This window comes from Artemia franciscana, chromosome 7 (assembly GCF_032884065.1).
Source record: "Artemia franciscana chromosome 7, ASM3288406v1, whole genome shotgun sequence".
In the NCBI taxonomy this organism is placed as follows: Eukaryota; Metazoa; Arthropoda; class Branchiopoda; order Anostraca; family Artemiidae; genus Artemia; species Artemia franciscana.
This window is the reverse complement of record NC_088869.1, coordinates 57,979,403-57,997,141: the sequence shown is the minus strand read 5'-3', so window position 1 is coordinate 57,997,141 and position 17,739 is coordinate 57,979,403. Positions and strand designations below refer to the sequence as shown.

Sequence of the window (17,739 nt, the reverse complement as noted above, 5' to 3'; positions counted from 1 at the left end):
GCTAGAACGCAAGTGCCAACGAGAATCCATATATAGAAGCCTGCAGCGTGCCGAGTATATATATATATATATATATATATATATATATATATATATATATATATATATATATATATATATATATATATATATATATATATATATATATATATATATATATATATATGTGTGTGTGTGTATATATGTATATATATATGCATGTTCAACTAAACTTTGATTCTCCAGATCAAACTTCCTCTGCTGATCCTCCCTTTGCCAACAGTTTGGCAAACATGTTTTAGCAATTATCCCTGAAACAGCAAAATGTTGAAGACAACATTTAAGCGTGACAGCAACGATGTTCACTCGGACTAAAAATGACGATTTCCCAAGAAAATGACATTCCCCGCCGTATCGAGACATTCCTACCCATATCGACCGCAATGCGAAAAAAATCTTAATAACCAGAAGACCAAAAACGCAGCCTTCAAACCCGTTTTAAACAAAACAAATAAACTCTAAGAAACATAAAAACTATAAAAACTACAAACAGAACAATTACAATTGAAAATCCAGCATTTTTTTTTAGACGATAAAACAGCCGAAAAAAAATTGTGGCGTAAACATTGTGAGGGTGATTTAAAACTTAGCCATTCAATACATTCAAACTAACTAAAACAGATATTGTATTGTCAATACCGTATTGTGCTGCCACCTTATCTTTTGAAATATGCATGATTAATGTGTGAAGTTCACAAGACCCCAAGGAACGTTTCAAAATCGATACGTAACACATTTATGAGTCATAAGTGATGTAATGACAGAAAATTAGACTTAGTAATATAAGCATAGACAATTGTCTGAAGAAACTGCAAAAATTAGTTTCTATAGCACAAGTTTAGTACAGCTCTTTTTTTTATGAGTAGCTGGTTAATATAGTCAAAAATCGAAACTGATGGACAAATATGAAACCTTTGCCCCCAAACCAGGGTTACCCTTTGTGTGGAGGGATGGGGAGTGACTCCTAGGTTTTGCACTGTAATTTCTAGAAATTTTCGTTAAGAAAAATACAAAAGCAACATCTCAACCCCTAGATTTTGAAAAATAGCTTTTATGTAGCTTTATTTTTTTTTTAAAAACGATAACCCCCCCTCCCCAACGCTTTCATGAATTGACAGCTCTGTCCCAAAGAGTAAGGGATGGTGATCAGACATGAAATTCAAGCACTTTATAATAGGTTTATTAAAAAGTGAAGCGCATTGGCGCCGGCCCCAGAACTAAAAAAAAAAAAAATCAAAACAAGCTTCATTCCAATTTATTAAATTCTAGACTTCAAATAAAAGACTGAAGAAAAGGCGGATTACTTAATTTTTAACCTGATTTTTAAAGACTACAAAATAGTCCCTAGTATTTCAGAATGAAATACTAGGCCTAATTTAAAAAAAAAGAAGAAAAATGTACCTTCTGTGCCCCTTTTAGTTATTTTGTGTTTGGTTCAATATAAAGCACAAATAAAAAAAACACAAAAGCAAAAAAATATATACAACTAATTGTGATATTTCGATTAACTTTTGTATTTTTACTGAGTAACGCGAACACTTGGCCTTTCTCTTTAAAATTAAGCTCTTGAACTCCTAGTCAGTTCTGCCAGATCGGGTATATTTGCACCATTTTGCAACTTTCTGAGGTGGTTGCGCATTGAATTCTTAAAGCTATTACAGTTTCTGTAACAAAATATCAAGAAAAATTTAATTTAAAGTAGAAGTTATCATTTAAAGTAATATTTAAGTATAGTAATCAGGCACAAATGGCAATTTTTCTCATTAGCCATTTCTTTTTTAAGCACGTTCAATTTTCGGTTACAATGGGTCAACAACCTTGATGTCGCTCCCTCTCCTCGAAAAAATACCACCCCAAGGATAGGAAGTAGCGTTGAGCACACCGATGTGTATCTAACTATTTAATTTTCTGGTTTGAATGTACATGACCTCAGGATTTAATTCTTGAAGTACTCCGAGGATTTATATTGCTTTTACTTTCCACCTCACACGTCTCTGACGCAATTTGCATAAGTACCACAATTTGTGTTCAATATTTCGTCTCAAAAAGGCTTTTGAGGTGCAATATTCAGAGGAAACATTTATTTCGATATTTGGCGTTCGTTTTGAATTTCCTTTTTTTATTAAATAAAGTACTTTGCAGCAAGAATAACTTTTTCCATCTAATTTTTTTTAGATTCATAAGAAACGCTGTTGTTGTTAAGCTGAAAAGTTCACTTTATTCATAAAAATGGCAGAAGGGTGTTAAGACTGTCACACTTGAGAGCACATACGAACACATCATTGTGTTGCATGAAAATGCAACAAAATCTATTGCAAAATTAGTATTAACTGCATAAGGTTAATTATAGGCTAATTAATTATATATTAAATAATTAATTATATAGCTAATTATAGGCATATAGGATTATTATTAATTGCATAAGGGATCTGCACGTGGGAACCAAGGGTTAGGAAAAAAACAACGTTTGACCTGAAATAACTTACAACTTGACATTTGTTTCTTAGGTGATGTGATAGGTTTGTAATGAATGGGACAATTGTCGTTGTCGAATAAGGACCCAGTTGACTGATGACTGCTTCGCCTAAAAATTAAAATCCAAATTAAGCAAAACTAACTTTGTGTTTAAAGGGTAAGGATAAATAGTAAACATTGCAAACTTTCAATAATAAACGTATCATATTAACATAAATTCAGCATTTCTTAACAGGAATAAACTAAGTTAGGACTCAAGCTGAACTCTAGGCCTCTTCTAGTTGAAATTGCGCTTTGCAATGATGTTAAGACTGTTTTATATATTGTTTGAAATCTAATTTTCACGGTTTTCTCATCGCAGTTTGAATTTTACCTCTATTTTACTTTTTTGTTTTGCAGATGATGACCATTGTGTATATGGCGAAAATATTCTAATATTCTATATTTTTCTAATTGAAAAATATTCAACTAGTTTTCTCCTACAATTCACTGTATTAAGAATGTCATCATTGCGTTATCGTCTTCATTTCATGGTTGCAGCGGTAGATACAACCCAATAATAGGCAGCACAACAGCGCTGCTTAAGTAAAGTGCGATGTGCGCACGATTTTTTTTTTTTGTTTGTTTTAGACCAGGGCAATCCGTATAGAAGGAGTTATTGTAGACATTTCAAAATCAGTTCAATTAATCGGAAATTGAGAGGGTCAGTGTCCTTTTTAACAGTCAAAAATGATCGGAGAGTCACCAGTCCCCCCCCCACTTCCCTCATTTACCAAAACACATCCAATCGAAATTTAGAGATAACCATTTTGTTCAGCATAGTTGAAAGGTCAGGAAATTATGTCTTTGAAGATGATATCCCCCCCTACACACACACACACAGCCCTCAGGGCAAGGGTTGTATGTTAAGCCTCATGGGCATATAAGGTTTTTATAGAAAGGGTAGTCGTTTAAGCTTCGGAGTGGGCTTGTTGGATAGGTAATCAGAAGTTCTAGTGCCATTTTTACGTCAAAGCGATCGGTGGGCTATAACTCCCCCCCAACCCCCACAAACGAACAAACACTCACGTCGCCTTGTCTCAAAATGCATCTGATAGAAATTTTGGGATGGCTATTTGTTGGCGTAAATACTTCAAAAAGGGCTCACTCGATTGAAAATTGTAAGGGCTAGTTTCCTTTTTAATAGTGAAAAGTGATTTGAAGGCAATAAGCTCCCCTCCCCCCTAGCCCGTCATTTCCCGAAGCACATCTAACCAAAATTTTTAGATAACCATTTTGTTCAACGTGGTTGATAGGTCTGAAAATTATGTCTTTGAGGATGACAACCACCCAACCCCCCCCCCCCGTCGTATTCTCCCCGAATACATTCGATAGAAAGTTTGGGATGACCATTTTTTTTCGTGGAAACTTCGAAAAGAGCTTATTCGATTAGAAATTGAGACGGCTAGTAACCTTTTTAATAGTCAAAACTTATTGGAGGGCAACAAGACCCCCTCCGCACCACGGTCATCATTTCTCCAAACACATCCAATCAAAAGGCGTTTGGTTCAGCGTAGTTGAAAGGTCTGGAAATTATGTCTTTGAGGATGACACTCCCCCACACACACACACCCCTCAGCGCGAGGGTTGCAAGTTATGCCACAAGGGTATATAAGGTTTTTATGAAAAGGATGATCATATAAATTTTGGAAGGGGCTCATTGTATTGTAAATCAGAAGTTCCAGTGCTCTTTTTAGGAGTCAAAGTGATCGAAGGGTAGACAGCCCCCTCCCCCACGTCGTATTTTCCTCGAATACATCAAATGGAAATTTTGATATAGCCATTTGTCCAAAAGTAGTCAAAAGATCATATAAAAAGCCTTTGGGATTGATAGAATCCCCCAAAGTCTGGGGTAACGGTTGCAAGTTATGTCCCAGGGACACATAAGGTTTGTTTGGAAGGGGAGGTCGTGCGAACTTTAGAAGAAGTTCATTTGATTGGAAATGTCTAGTTCTAGTTCCCATTTAAGAGTCAAAAGTTATGGAGAGCAGCTTGACCCCTTCTGACATCCTCTTTTCCCGAAATGCACTAAATTGAAACAGTGAGATAGCCATTTTGCTACTTATATTTCAAAAATCACATAACAATGCCTACAGGTCGGACACAACCCCCTAAAGCCTAGGGGCGAGGGTTGTAAGTTATGTCCAGGGGCATATAAGGTTCTTATGGAACGGGTGGTCGTATAAACTATGTATCGGATGGAGTTCATTTGATTGCTTTTTAAGAGTCAATAGTGAATGAAGGGCAATCAGTCCCCCCCCCCTCAACCTATCATTCCCCAAAACGCATTCGATCAAAATTTTAGGAGGGCTATTTTGTTCAGTATTGTTGAAAACTCCAGTAACTATATCTTAGGGGATGTCAACCTCCCCACAATTTTTATGGCAAGAGCTCTAAGTTAGGCATTTCACTCATTGCTTACTTATAGTGTATGTTACTGAGAAAAGTATGCTTGTTCGAACTTTACTTTTCAAGAAGACGAAGAACATTCAGGTGAGCCTTTCAAAGAATTTTGAGGGGAGTATCGAACTAAATCAAAAGGCGTTATGTGTATAAGGATTGTCGAAAAAGCGTAACTCATGATTAACTGAGTATATTAATCTGGAGAATTAATGAAGTGATAAGGGAGATGATCAAAAAGGCAATATATGCATACTACCTAAACTACAGCTACCACTACTACTTCTACCACACTACTCAATTTACAATACTGAAAGGAAATTCGAACTAAATCAAAAGACGCTATGTGCATGCATGTTATCAAAAAAGCGTTTCTCAATAATAGGTTTGGGTATTAAGTTGGAACTTTCAGGGAATGCTTCAATGGGAAGATCATCTGACCAAAAGGCAATATGTGCACAATACTGCTAATAATACTGTTACCGCCACAATTTACTACTACTAATGCTCCTCTTATTTCTATTACAACTACTTGTAAGGCTAAAAGCATTGAGGTGAAAGTTTCAAAAAGTACAGTATAAAACAGGTTATCAAAGAACACATCAGCAATGTCATAGCAATAGCTGATTGTATTAAGTTGAAGCTTCTAAGAATTGATGAGAGGGATTTTCTACTGGCCAACAGCCAATGTGGTAATATTATTACTGCTAGTACTGCTATTACTATTACACTGCTAATACTACTAATATCAACACTGGGGGTATGAAGTCGAAACTTTCGGGGCTGCTACTATAACTACTTCTACTCCTACAATTTAAATAAATTAAAAGAGTTTAAGTGCATCCAGGTTGTAAAACAGCATAGATTGAATATTCTGGAAATGATATTTAGTTTATTTTTCAGGTCAACTTGAGGTCATATATATATATATATATATATATATATATATATATATATATATATATATATATATATATATATATATATATATATATATATATATATATATATATATATATATATATATATATATATATATATATATATATATATATATATATATATATATATATATATACATATTTATATATATATATATATATATATATATATATATATATATATATATATATATATATATATATATATATATATATATTACAAATAACCCTGAAACCACAAACAAGAGCTAAGAGCTCAGATGGCACTTGTGACGAGGTCGGAAGAGCCAAGAACTCATATGACATGAGCTCTAGCAAAATTCTAAGAATCAATAGATTGATTTAAACGGAAAATCAGAGGCTTAATGCCGATCGGGATTCAAAATAAGAGCTCTGAGACACAAGGTCCTTCTAAATATCAAAATTCATTAAGATCCGATTACCCACACGTAAGCTGAAAATATACCTCATTTTTTCTACCTTTTCTTCTCTCTTCAGACCCCCCCCCATAGTCAAACCGGGGAAAACGACTTTATCAATTGCATTTTTGCAGGTCTCTGACACGCGTACCAACATTCATCGTCCTAGCACGTCCAGAAGCACCGAACTCGCCAAAGCAATTGACCTAGTCCGATTACGTCAATCACGTATCTACGACATTTGCTTATTCTACCCACTAAGTTTCATCCCGATCTCTCCACTCTAAGCGTTTTACAAGATTTCCGGTTTCCCCCTCCATCTCCCCCCAATGTCCCCAGATCTGGTTGGGATTTAAAATTTGAGCGCTAAGACATTAGTTTCTTCTAAATATCAAATTTCATTTCGATCCGGTCACCTTTTCTTAAGTTAAAAATACCTCCATTTTTCTAATTTCTCCGAATTAATAGCCCCCCCAACCCCCCCCAAAGAGAGCGGATTCAGTCCGGCCATGTCAATCATGTATCTAGGACTTGTGTTTCTTCTTCCCACCAAGTTCCATCCCGATCTCTCCACTCTAAGCATTTTCCAAGATCTCCTGTTTTCCCCTTCTAATCCTTCAATATAACCGGATACGGTCAGGATTTGAAATAAGAGCTCTGGGACACGCGATCCTTCTAATAATTAGATTTTATTAAGATCCCATCACCCATTCGTAAGTTAAAAGTAACTCATTTTTTTCAATTTTTCCTCTCCCTTCAGCACCCCAGATTGTCTAATCGGGGAAACGACTGTTATCAAGTCAATTTGTGCAGGTCCCAGACTTGTCTACCAATTTTCACCTTCCTAGCACGTCCAGAAGGACCCAACTCACCAAAGCACTGGAAATCTCCCCCCCCCCAACTCCCCCAAAGAGAGCGGATCCGTTCCAATTATGTCAATCACGTATGTAGAACTTGTGCTTATTCTTCCCATCAAGTTTCACCCTGATCTCTCCACTCTAAGCGTTTTCCAAGATTTCCGGTTTCCAAGATTTATGTTTCCCCCCTCCAACCCCCACTGTACCAAGATCCGACTTGAATTCAAACCGGAGCATCTGAGAGATAATATCTTTCTATATGTCAAGTTTCATTAAAATCCGATCACCCATTCGTAAGATAAATATACCTCAATTTTCACGTTTTCCAAGATTTCCAGTTTCCCCCTTCAACTCCCCCCAATGTCACCAGATCTGATCGGGATTTAAAATAATAGCTCTGAAGCACAAGATCTTTCTAAATACCAGATTTCATTAAGATCTAACCACCCGTTCGTAAGTTACAAATACGTCATTTTTTCTAATTTTCCCAAATTACCCCCCCCCCCTTAACTCCCCCAAAGAGAGCGGATCCAGTCCGGTTATATCAGTCACATACCTTGGAATTGTGCTTATTCTTCCCACCAAGTTTCATCTTGATCTCTCCACTCTTAGCGTTTTCCGAGTTTTCCGCTCCACCCATTGACACTGGATCCGGTAATAAAAGATCTGAGTTACAAGGTTCTTCTAAATATGATATTTCATTAAGATCCGATCACTCCTTCTTAATTTAAATATACCTCATTTTTCTAATTTTTCAGAATTAACCCTCCCCCAACTCCCCCAAAGAGAGCGGATCCGTTCCGGTTATGTCAGTCACGTATCTAGGACTTGTGCTTGTTTTTCTCACCAAGTTTCATCCCAATCCATCCAATCTAAGCGTTTTCCAAGATTTAGGTTTCCTTCTCAAACTCCCCACAATATAACCAGATCCGTTCGGGATTTAAAATAAGAATTTAGAGACACGATATCCTTCCAAACGTCCAATTTCATTATGATCGGATCACCCATTGGTAAGTTAAAAGTACCTCTTTTTTTTTTCGAATTAACCATCCCCCAATCCTCCCCCAGATGGTCGAATCGGAGAAACGACTATTTTTAATTGAATCTGGTCTGGTCCCTGATTCACTTGCCAAATTTCACCGTCCTAGCTTATCTGGAAGTACTAAACTAGCAAAACAGTGACAGACAGACCGACAGACAGACTGACAGAATTTGCGATCGGTATATGTCACTTGGTAAATACCCAGAGCCAAAAAAAACGATTAGGTTACAAGAGTTAAAAAAACTGGAATTGTGAATTCACAAAAAAATATAGCCAAAAACAGGCTATATTACATAAATATGAATGAAACGTAATGAAATAATATCAAAGAAAATAAACTAGAAATGAATAAATATAGTCAAACAGTTCGTGGTAACGTACTGTAGTAAGGAGCAATCTGGCTCAATAGTAAACGAGAGTCTAAAAACCGGAAGTTTGATACTAATAAATGCATCAAAAGAATTGGACTTTATGCTGATTTTGAATATATATCTACAAAAATGTGGAACTTCGTATTTTTTGCCAGAAGACTGATCACGGGTGCGTGTTTTTTTTTCAGGGGTGATCGTATCGACCCAGTGGTCCTAGAATGTCGCAAGAGGGCTCATTCTAATGGAAATTAGAAGTTCTAGAGCCCTTTTTAAGTGACCAAAAATTTGGAGGGCACCTAGGCCCCCTCCAACACTCATTTTTTTCTCAAAGTCAACAGATCAAAATTTTGAGATAGCCATTTTGTTCAGCATAGTCGAAAACATAATGACATGTCTTTGCGGACGACTTGCTCCCCCCAGTTCCCAGGGGGGGGTGGCTGAAAGTTACTAAATTTGACCAGTGTTTCCATACAGTAATGGTTATTGGGAAGTGTACAGACGTTTTCAGGGGGAATTTTTGGTAGAAGGGAGGGGGGTTAAGGGGAGGGAGGTAGGTGGAAGGATCTTTACTTGGAGGAATTTGTCATGGGGGAAGACAAATTCCATGAAGGGGGTGCCGTATTTTCTAGCATTATTTAAAAAAAAAACAATGAAAATATAAATATGAAAAAGTTTTTCAACTGAAAGTAAGGAGCAGTATTAAAACTTAAAACGAACAGAAATTATTACGCATATGAGAGGTTCATCTCCTCCTAAATACCTCGCTCTTTACGCTAAAGTACTTCTAGTAATTTCTACTAGTTATTCTACAACCTTTGTGATTATGGGGTCATTCTTAAAGAATTGGCACAAAATTTAAGCTTTAGTGTAAAGAGCGAGGTATTGACGAGGGGACAAACCCCCTCATATATTTAATAAAAATATAGAAGTTCGTTACGTAAGTTAATTTGTAATTTACGTATATTTATTACTAATAAAGACGTACATAAAAAAATCTAAAAAGTTCTAGTTGCCTTTTTAAGTTGCAATTGGAGGGCAACTAGGCCTCCTCCAAATTTCGTTTAAATTGTTCATGTGCGGTAAGCCAAAATCAAAACATGCATTAATTTAAAAACATCCAGAAAATTAAATAAAAAAAAAACAAACAATTTTTTCTAACTGCAAGCCAGGAGCGAGATTAAAATTTAAAACGAACAGAAATTATCCGTATGTGATAGGGGTTGTCCTTTCCTCAACGCCTCGTTCTTTACGCTAAAGTTCTTTATTGTTTAAAAAGTAGAGTTGTGACAAAGAGTCAAAATTTAGCGTAAAGAGCGGGGTTTTGTAGAGGGGACAACTCCTTTCATATATGGAATAATTTCTGTTCGTTTTAAGTTTTAATGTCGCTCCTTACTTGCAGTTAGAGAAAATTGTTTTTTTATCTTATTTAATTAAATACAATAAAGCGTGATATATTTTTTCGTAATATTAGTCTCATTACGTAAAATCAAATTTAAAACATTATTTAGAGCAAAGACTTTCTCTCCAACAAACCTCTTAATGTATCTGTGCACGCACTCAAAATGATTACTCTTTATCATCATCAGCTTCTTCTTGAATTAAATAAAAAAAAACAAGTTTTTTTTTAACTGAAAGTAAGGAGCGACATTAAAGCTTAAAACGAACAGAAATTACTTCGTGTATGAAAGGGCTGCTTCCTCATCAACGCCCCGCTCTCTACGCTAAAGTTTGACTCTTTCTCTCAATTCTTCTTTTTAAAAACAGTAAAAAAAACTTTAGCGTAAAGAGCGGGGCGTTGATGAGGAAGCAGCCCCTTTCATATACGAAGTAATTTCTGTTCGTTTTAAGTTTTAATTTCGCTCCTTACTTTCAGTTAAAAAAAACTTGTTTTTTTTTTATTTCTGAACGTTTTTGAATCAATGCATGTTCTGATTTTGGCTCTCCGCAGAGGAATAATTAAAACGAAATTTGCATTTTTTTTTTTTTTTTTTTTTTTTTTTTGGCTAAATGGCTTTCTCATAATTTTGATTAATGATTTTGAGAAAAAAAGAGCGAGGGAGGAAGCCTAGTTGCCCTCCGATTTTTTTTTTTTAATTAAAAAGGCAACTAGAACTTTTAATTTTCTACGAATCTTTTTATTAGTAAAAGATTTACGTAACTTATAAATCAGCTTACGTAAAGAACTTTTGTATTCTCATGTTTTTATTACATATATGAGGGAGTTCGCCCCCTCGTCAGTACCTCGCTCTTTACACTAAAGCTTAAATTTTGTCCCAATTCATTAAGAATGACCCCTGAATCACAAAAGCCGTCGAATAAATAGTTGAAATTACTGATAATACTTTAGCGTAAAGAGCGAGGTATTAGGAGGAGGTGAGTCCCTCATATGGGTAATAATTTCTGTTTGTTTTAAGTTTTAATGCTGCTCCTAACTTCCAGCTGAAAAAAAATTTCATATATATTTTTTCATTGTTTTTTTTTTTTTTTTTTTTTAATAATGCTAGTAAATCCTGCGCTCCCTTCATGGAAATTTTCTTCTCCCATGACAAATTCTCGATGGAAAGTTCCCCCAGCATATCCCCCTCTTCTCAACCCCTCCCCCAAGCAAATAAAATCCTCCTGAAAACGCCTGTACACTTCCCAATAACCATTACTATATGTAAGCACTGGTCAAAGTTTGTAACTTGTTGTCCCTCCCATGGGGACTGTGGGGGAGTAAGTCGTCCCCAAAGACATATTTATAAGGTTTTTCGACTACGCTGAATAAAATGGCTATCTCAGAATTTTGATCCGTTGGCTTTGGGAAAATAATTAGCGTGGGAGGGGGCCTAGGTGCCCTCCAATTTTTTTGGTCACTTGAAAAGGGCACTAGAACTTTTCATTTCCGTAAGAATGAGCCCTCTCACAACATTCTAGGACAATTGGGTCGATACGATCACCCCTGGGAAAAAAAACAAAAAAACAAACAAACAAATAAACACGCATCCGTGATCTGCCTTCTGGCAAAAAAATACAAAATTCCACTTTTTTTAGATAAGAGCTTGAAACTTCTACAGTAGGGTTCTCTGATATTTTGAATCTGATGGTATGATTTTCGTTAAAATTCTATGACTTTCAGGGGGTGTTTCCCCCTATTTTCTAAAAAAACGCAAATTTTCTCAGGCTTGTAACTTTTGATGGGTAAGACTAAACTTGATGAAACTTGTATATTTAAAATCAGCATTAAAATGCGATTCTTTTGATGTAGCTATTGGTATCAAAATTCCATTTTTTAGCGTTTTGGTTACTTCCTTACTACAGTTCGTTACCACGAAATGTTTGATCAAACCCAACTACAAGACAAGTAAAAGTCCGTGAAAAAGCTATTCAAATAAAGTCATTCAAAGATCTTCCATAGATCTATGTTACCTACTTTGTAATAATGGTACTGTGTGGCCGTCTACTTTTCCTATCAGGCGTTGGCTCTCCGTTTCGGACATCTTGAGAATTTAATCTAGTTCGTGATTCGCGTAAGATACTGCTGCTGTGCAATACTGGAGCTAGAAAAGGATAAATACATAAATTAAAATCATATGATGAAAAAAATTCCAAACTAAACAAATAAGGCAAAGAAGAGTTCAAGCCGGTTCAAAGCTGGTTTTTGATTATTTCTCTTCGAAGATCAGATTTTACGTTGCCTTATGAATCATCTGTCTTCAAGTACGATAAATATTAAATTTATCAATGGAGAAGGAAATTTTCTCTAACTCATTGAAAACCGCAAAGATTCCCCCTCTCTACAAAGGGGATACTCAAATGGATATATCGAAGTGGATGTCTTTTTCTATTTTGTTAGTGTTTTCGAAAGTTTATGAAAACATCCATGAAAGACTTTATGATAACCTCACGAGCCTGCAAGCATTGTATGATGGCCAGTTCAGATTCTGAAAGGGTCATTCGACTTCGTATGCTGTACAAAATCTAAAAATGTTAATTTAGCTTTAAAAAAGCGTGAGTATTGTAGTAGTATTCGTACAGATTAAAAAAAATTAATACCGTTGATTTCAGTATTTTATTGGATAGATTAAGAGATTTGGGTGTAAAAGAGAGATGTTTGGATTGGTTTAGTTTGTATTTAAATGGTAGGTCAGTGAGGGTAAATCTAGGAGAGAATTTTCCAAGGTTTTTTCTGTTCCATATGGAATTCCTCATGGTTACATATTAGGACCCCTATTGTATTTAGTGTATGTCGATAGTGTGCGGTTCAATATTCCTAGTGCGTCTATGACATCTTTCGCCAACCATACAGCACTTGTTGTGGCAGTGAAGACCCTTGAAGAACTGGATTAGAAAGCAAACAGAGCTCTGCAAGGGTTGAGTGAGTTTGTAGGCATTGGCTTAGCATTAACGCGCCAAAGGGTAATTATATTCTGCTTAACCGGACTGGTGTATATCCATATCTTCGCAATGAAATAGCAATAAATGATTGTTTATTGAAGCGGGTTGAGGAAGTGCGGTACCTAGAATTCATTCTTGATCAGAACCTCTGCTGGAGAAGACACGCTGATGTAGTTGCGTACAAGGTAGCGAGTGGCCTTGAGATTTTAAGAAATTTTCAATATTTTTACCTTCTGATACTTTAGTTCTATTTTATTATTCTTTGATTGCGCCGTATATAAATTTTGGATGTATGATTTGGGTTAGTAATTTTACACACAATTTTAAACGATGTCTTCAGTAACCCAATATAAGGAATATTTAGGTGGACGTTGAACAAAATCGAAACAAATTATGAGCATGTGGACTTTCGAAAAGATGACAAAGCAATATTTCAAGACAGATATTACAATAAACCATCATGTTTACTGAAAATTTGAAATTGAAATTTGCGCTTTACTGAAAACAAAATACATTTTAAATGTTTTCACTTTTTTACTTAAACAAACAAAAAAAATTAAGACTTTAAGAAATAAATATCAGTATGTGTATACTAAACTGACAATCCACGGTAAGCCCTACTAATGTTAATTTTTGCTCGTTTTGAGTTTGACTCGGCTAATTATTCTAATTTCTGCTCGTTTTGAGTTTCATTTATTTAATGATAGTGATTTGTGGTAGTTTTACGCTTTTGCACTTATTTGACTTTATTTCTGTCCATTTTTGGCTTAATGGAGCTCTTTACTTTTCTTTGAAAAACTTGTTTTGTGGAAAAAAAATTTTTTTAATTGATACAAATACAAGGCAGAGTCATTCAGCCACGGAGGGACTGAAGCCCCCCTGCCCCCCTTATGGGCACCCATTCATCAACGGGTACAACAGGGAGCGCGCTCCCGGTAAGACAAAAAGCTAATAACATTTAATAAAGGTTAAATTTTGCGTTCCACGTCAGAGTGAACAGATGCAACGACCGAAAATTAACTTCGTAGTGTATTTTGTATTAAACTTTTGTGAATACGACTATCTAGTATCTCTAACTTCTGTACAATCATCAGCAAATTTGGGGGAAAGGAGATAAATGGCCAGTCAAATGAGTAGGATGTATAAGATTCCTTGTGCAGGAAAAAATAAGCCCTTACGTAGGGAATATGAACCCTTTTGGTAGGCATTAGATAATAAACCGTTCCAGGTTCACAGTTTATTCGTATTAAATTTGAGGTAAATAGGAATGAACTTGCAATATTCACACTGAATATACCCAGGGTTATTCGACTTTTCTTTCTGTCATACGCTTAAGGAATATGTAGTTGGTTTTTGAAAACGTGAGAATTCATGTCGAAAATTTAAACCAAAGAAATTTAAACGCGGAGGTAAAGCATAGTAATCTTTCTTTTTCTCTTTAATAGTACTTTTTATGCTCCCTAGAATCATGAAAGAGGAATTAACATGCGCAAGATTTTGATAACAATCTTGATTTATTTGATTCCTGGGCTATTTTCTGAAATCTGGAGATAAAAGAAAAATGCAAAAAATGACGTGGGGTAAAATTAAAGTCTTACCCTATTGCAAAAAATCTTAGTACATGCTAATTGATCTTTCGTATTTACAAATTTGTAACAGCATATTACTGAGCACCAGATTATCCAAATCTGAATTTAAAATCAAGTGGATGTACTAGATAAGACGTAGCATCTCTCGTTGCAATGGACTATCTTTCATAGCAGCCACAAAATCCAAAGCAAAAGCCAAAACAATGTGAAAACTATGAAAAAAAAAATAATTGGATTTTAAGAAAAATAAATAGCGGCCTGGTCCGTTTTTGAGAATTTATTTAGAAGGGTACAGCAAATACCAGGGGATGGGGAGATGAAAAAATGTACACGGAAATCCACTTCTGCGATTGTGATTACCTACATCACTGCCATGTATTCACCTTGCACAAGGATCTATCCATAATTCAGAGCCCATTTTTCAAGCATACGGTAAATTATATGTGTGCAAACCTCTGATTCATTCAGTTTTGGGTTTTGCCACACCTAATATTTAACAATGCTTCATTATTCAGCTTTCACATGTCTTAACAAGCAATATTCTTTTAGATTCAATTAACGACACTTGAAGCTATTGCGCTTTTAGTTGCAACATGTTAGTGTTTGACTTAAGAGTCACATCCCCAAACATAAAAAGAAACTTGTAATCACTACTGTTATCTTAGCATCAAAATGGGAAATTCATTTCCGCTATCAAAGCTAAACTACTATATTCAAGTTAGCTAGCAAAACATCTGCTTAAAGGTTCAAACTGTGTGCACGAATGGTTGAACGTGACTTTTCTAGAATGAATAAAGCGACTTTGCCAGCCCTAATATTTACCAAATATCCATTAATTTATTATTTCGTACAAACGGCGGGAATCAAACGTTACAACCTCGCTCTGCATCAAGTATCCAGAAAACTTCTTTAAACTGTGCCACGGAATCTGCTGCCAGTTACTCTGTAAAGTCAAGTCACTTTGCAGACCATCTGTGGCCAAGCCCTAGAAGCCACACCTTCCTACAGAGTAGAGGTCGTTATTGCCAAGTTCCGCCAGTTCTTCTTGAAAAAGACTCTTCGAGTATTAGTTTAGGTATCTTTATCCATAGCTTGGGGCCATAATTTTAGGCAGCGTTCACTGATACCAGTTGCAACGTATCTGTTCAGAGTGCAGGTACGGTAGATTTCAATATTGAATTTATGGTCTCGAGGAGGTGTTTTTAGTCTTAAGCGGAGGCAGGGGCGGATCTAGAGCAAAATCTTGGGGGTGGGGGAGGAATGTGACAAAGATGCCAATGAGCGAAATCTTGAGAGGCCAATGTGGAAAAGGTGTCAGTAATTGACCAAACTGACAAAATTTATTCTAAAAAACAGGGAAAGAGGGCGCCACAAAAAAATTTGAGGGGCGGTGCACCGGTTCCCTGGATCTATCAGTGAGCGGTAGCGGTCAGTCTCAAAGACGCTTATTGAATTTTTGTCTAGAAGTGTGTCACCTTTTAAGGATTTTCGCAGCATTAAATTAGAATGATCCGGTTTTTGCATCCTTTTATTGTGCAATTCAGAAGATTTATCTTCACTAATTAAAGAGGTAGGTAAAGCACTCAACCCTCTTGGGTGACTTCACTGACCCTCAGTGAAAAGGGTTCAGGATGATTTACAGGGGCTTAATTTGCAATGGGACAGGGGGGGGGCTCAGACCTCAGTCCCCCTCAGGTGAAATTTACCTTCTTTAAAAATCTTGTCAAAACTAAAATAGACAAACATAATCAAAGCATCCACATAAACAGATCTGTTTTCTTTAGTATACTTTTGCCTTTGTGTCACTATATGGCTTATTTTTCCTTTTTCACTGTCATTTTCACTTGACTTCGGACCCTTCTCCCCTCTTCCTGCATTTTGACAAAATAACGCCACTGACGATTTACGATCGTAAATTTGGTTTTCTCTGTACTCAGGCCAATCAGGATTACATATTTGACTATCTAAACAAGCATGTGTATATCTTGGGAGGAAGAAATTCTCGTAACAAATTATGCAATTTTCCTGTTGGACATATAAGGATATGTCGAGGCATGATTTAATTGAACGTTTCAGTTCAAATTAAGCCATCGGGGTTACATTTTTCCAGTTTTAAACACAAATTGTTCCTTAATATCAAGCTCCCAAAAGATGGCGTTGAATTATCTGCAGATAAAATTGTCCAAGTTTCCACTCATTTACAACCAACCCTCATATCTTAACATCAAATTAAGCGAAGAAGGAAATTCATTTCCGCTATCAAAATTACATCCCTGTAATTAAGTTGACTGAAGGTAACTAGCGAAATATTTGGGTTTCCTTGACACAAATCATTGTAGAAACCAATTGCCAAAAAAAAAAAGATTTTGAAAACGAGGAAGTCCATGACAATACCTAATACAAAATATTTATGAGATGCTATTGACTTACAGCTCTTTAAAAGTAGAAACCATGCGCCGTCATGAAAGCTTCCTTAAAGAGCGTTTTAAAGCAGAAGCTAATTACAAGGTTAATAGGTTTAAAAGCATTGACTGTAACGGATGAGCCTTTCTGAGAGGGCGAGCACATAGCCCCTCCAAGGCATTACGAGGCGCTGAAAATGAAATACTATTAAGGACGTATGTAATACCAAAAATGTAAAGTGTTGTGTAAATACAAGACAAAAAAAAGGCAGACTACAAAAGAGCAAAAAGAGTCAGTCAAGCATTTTACCAAAGAGAAAGATTACTTTCCCGTTATTCCTTGGTAGAAAGTGTACATTTATTCTATTAGCTTAAATTTACTAAGTATGTTAGTAAGTCAATCGCGTTATTTCTGGAGAGAAAAATAAGTTTGCCTTTTCAAAACGAGATTGGTTCTAAAATATCATCTGTGAAGTTTCAAGCCAGTAAAACTTCTCTCCTTAACTTATTCCAGCAAAAAACTCCATTCCATTCCAGCAAGATTTTTCATAAGTGAAATCTCTGTTTCTTTGTAATTTAATATACATTACAGGCAAATTATCGTCACTTAATTTGAAATTCTGACAGATATAGGATGATAAAAAATAATACTAACTAAGATTACTCAAAATACAAAGCTCGATACGGTACTTCCCGCTTAAAATACAGTATATAGTCATTTGCAAACTAAGTACAGATTGGGAAAATAGAAATTAGTTCAAAATAGAAAAAAAGTCGGGCTTTTTAAG

General features: G+C 35.7%; 1 protein-coding gene across 5 annotated transcripts in view; it reads right to left on the bottom strand.

Annotated features, from left to right (window-relative positions):
- Positions 1 to 17,739, bottom strand: part of LOC136029531 (echinoderm microtubule-associated protein-like 2) — a 139,517-nt gene that overhangs the window by 58,763 nt on the left and 63,015 nt on the right. For all 5 annotated transcript variants that reach the window (XM_065707998.1, XM_065707997.1, XM_065707999.1 and 2 more), the window contains 2 exons: positions 11,996 to 12,122; positions 2,526 to 2,623 (listed from right to left, as the gene is read on the bottom strand). In XM_065707998.1, coding sequence (XP_065564070.1) covers positions 2,526 to 2,623; positions 11,996 to 12,122 — 225 coding nt within the window. The remainder of the gene's footprint in view (positions 1 to 2,525; positions 2,624 to 11,995; positions 12,123 to 17,739) is intronic.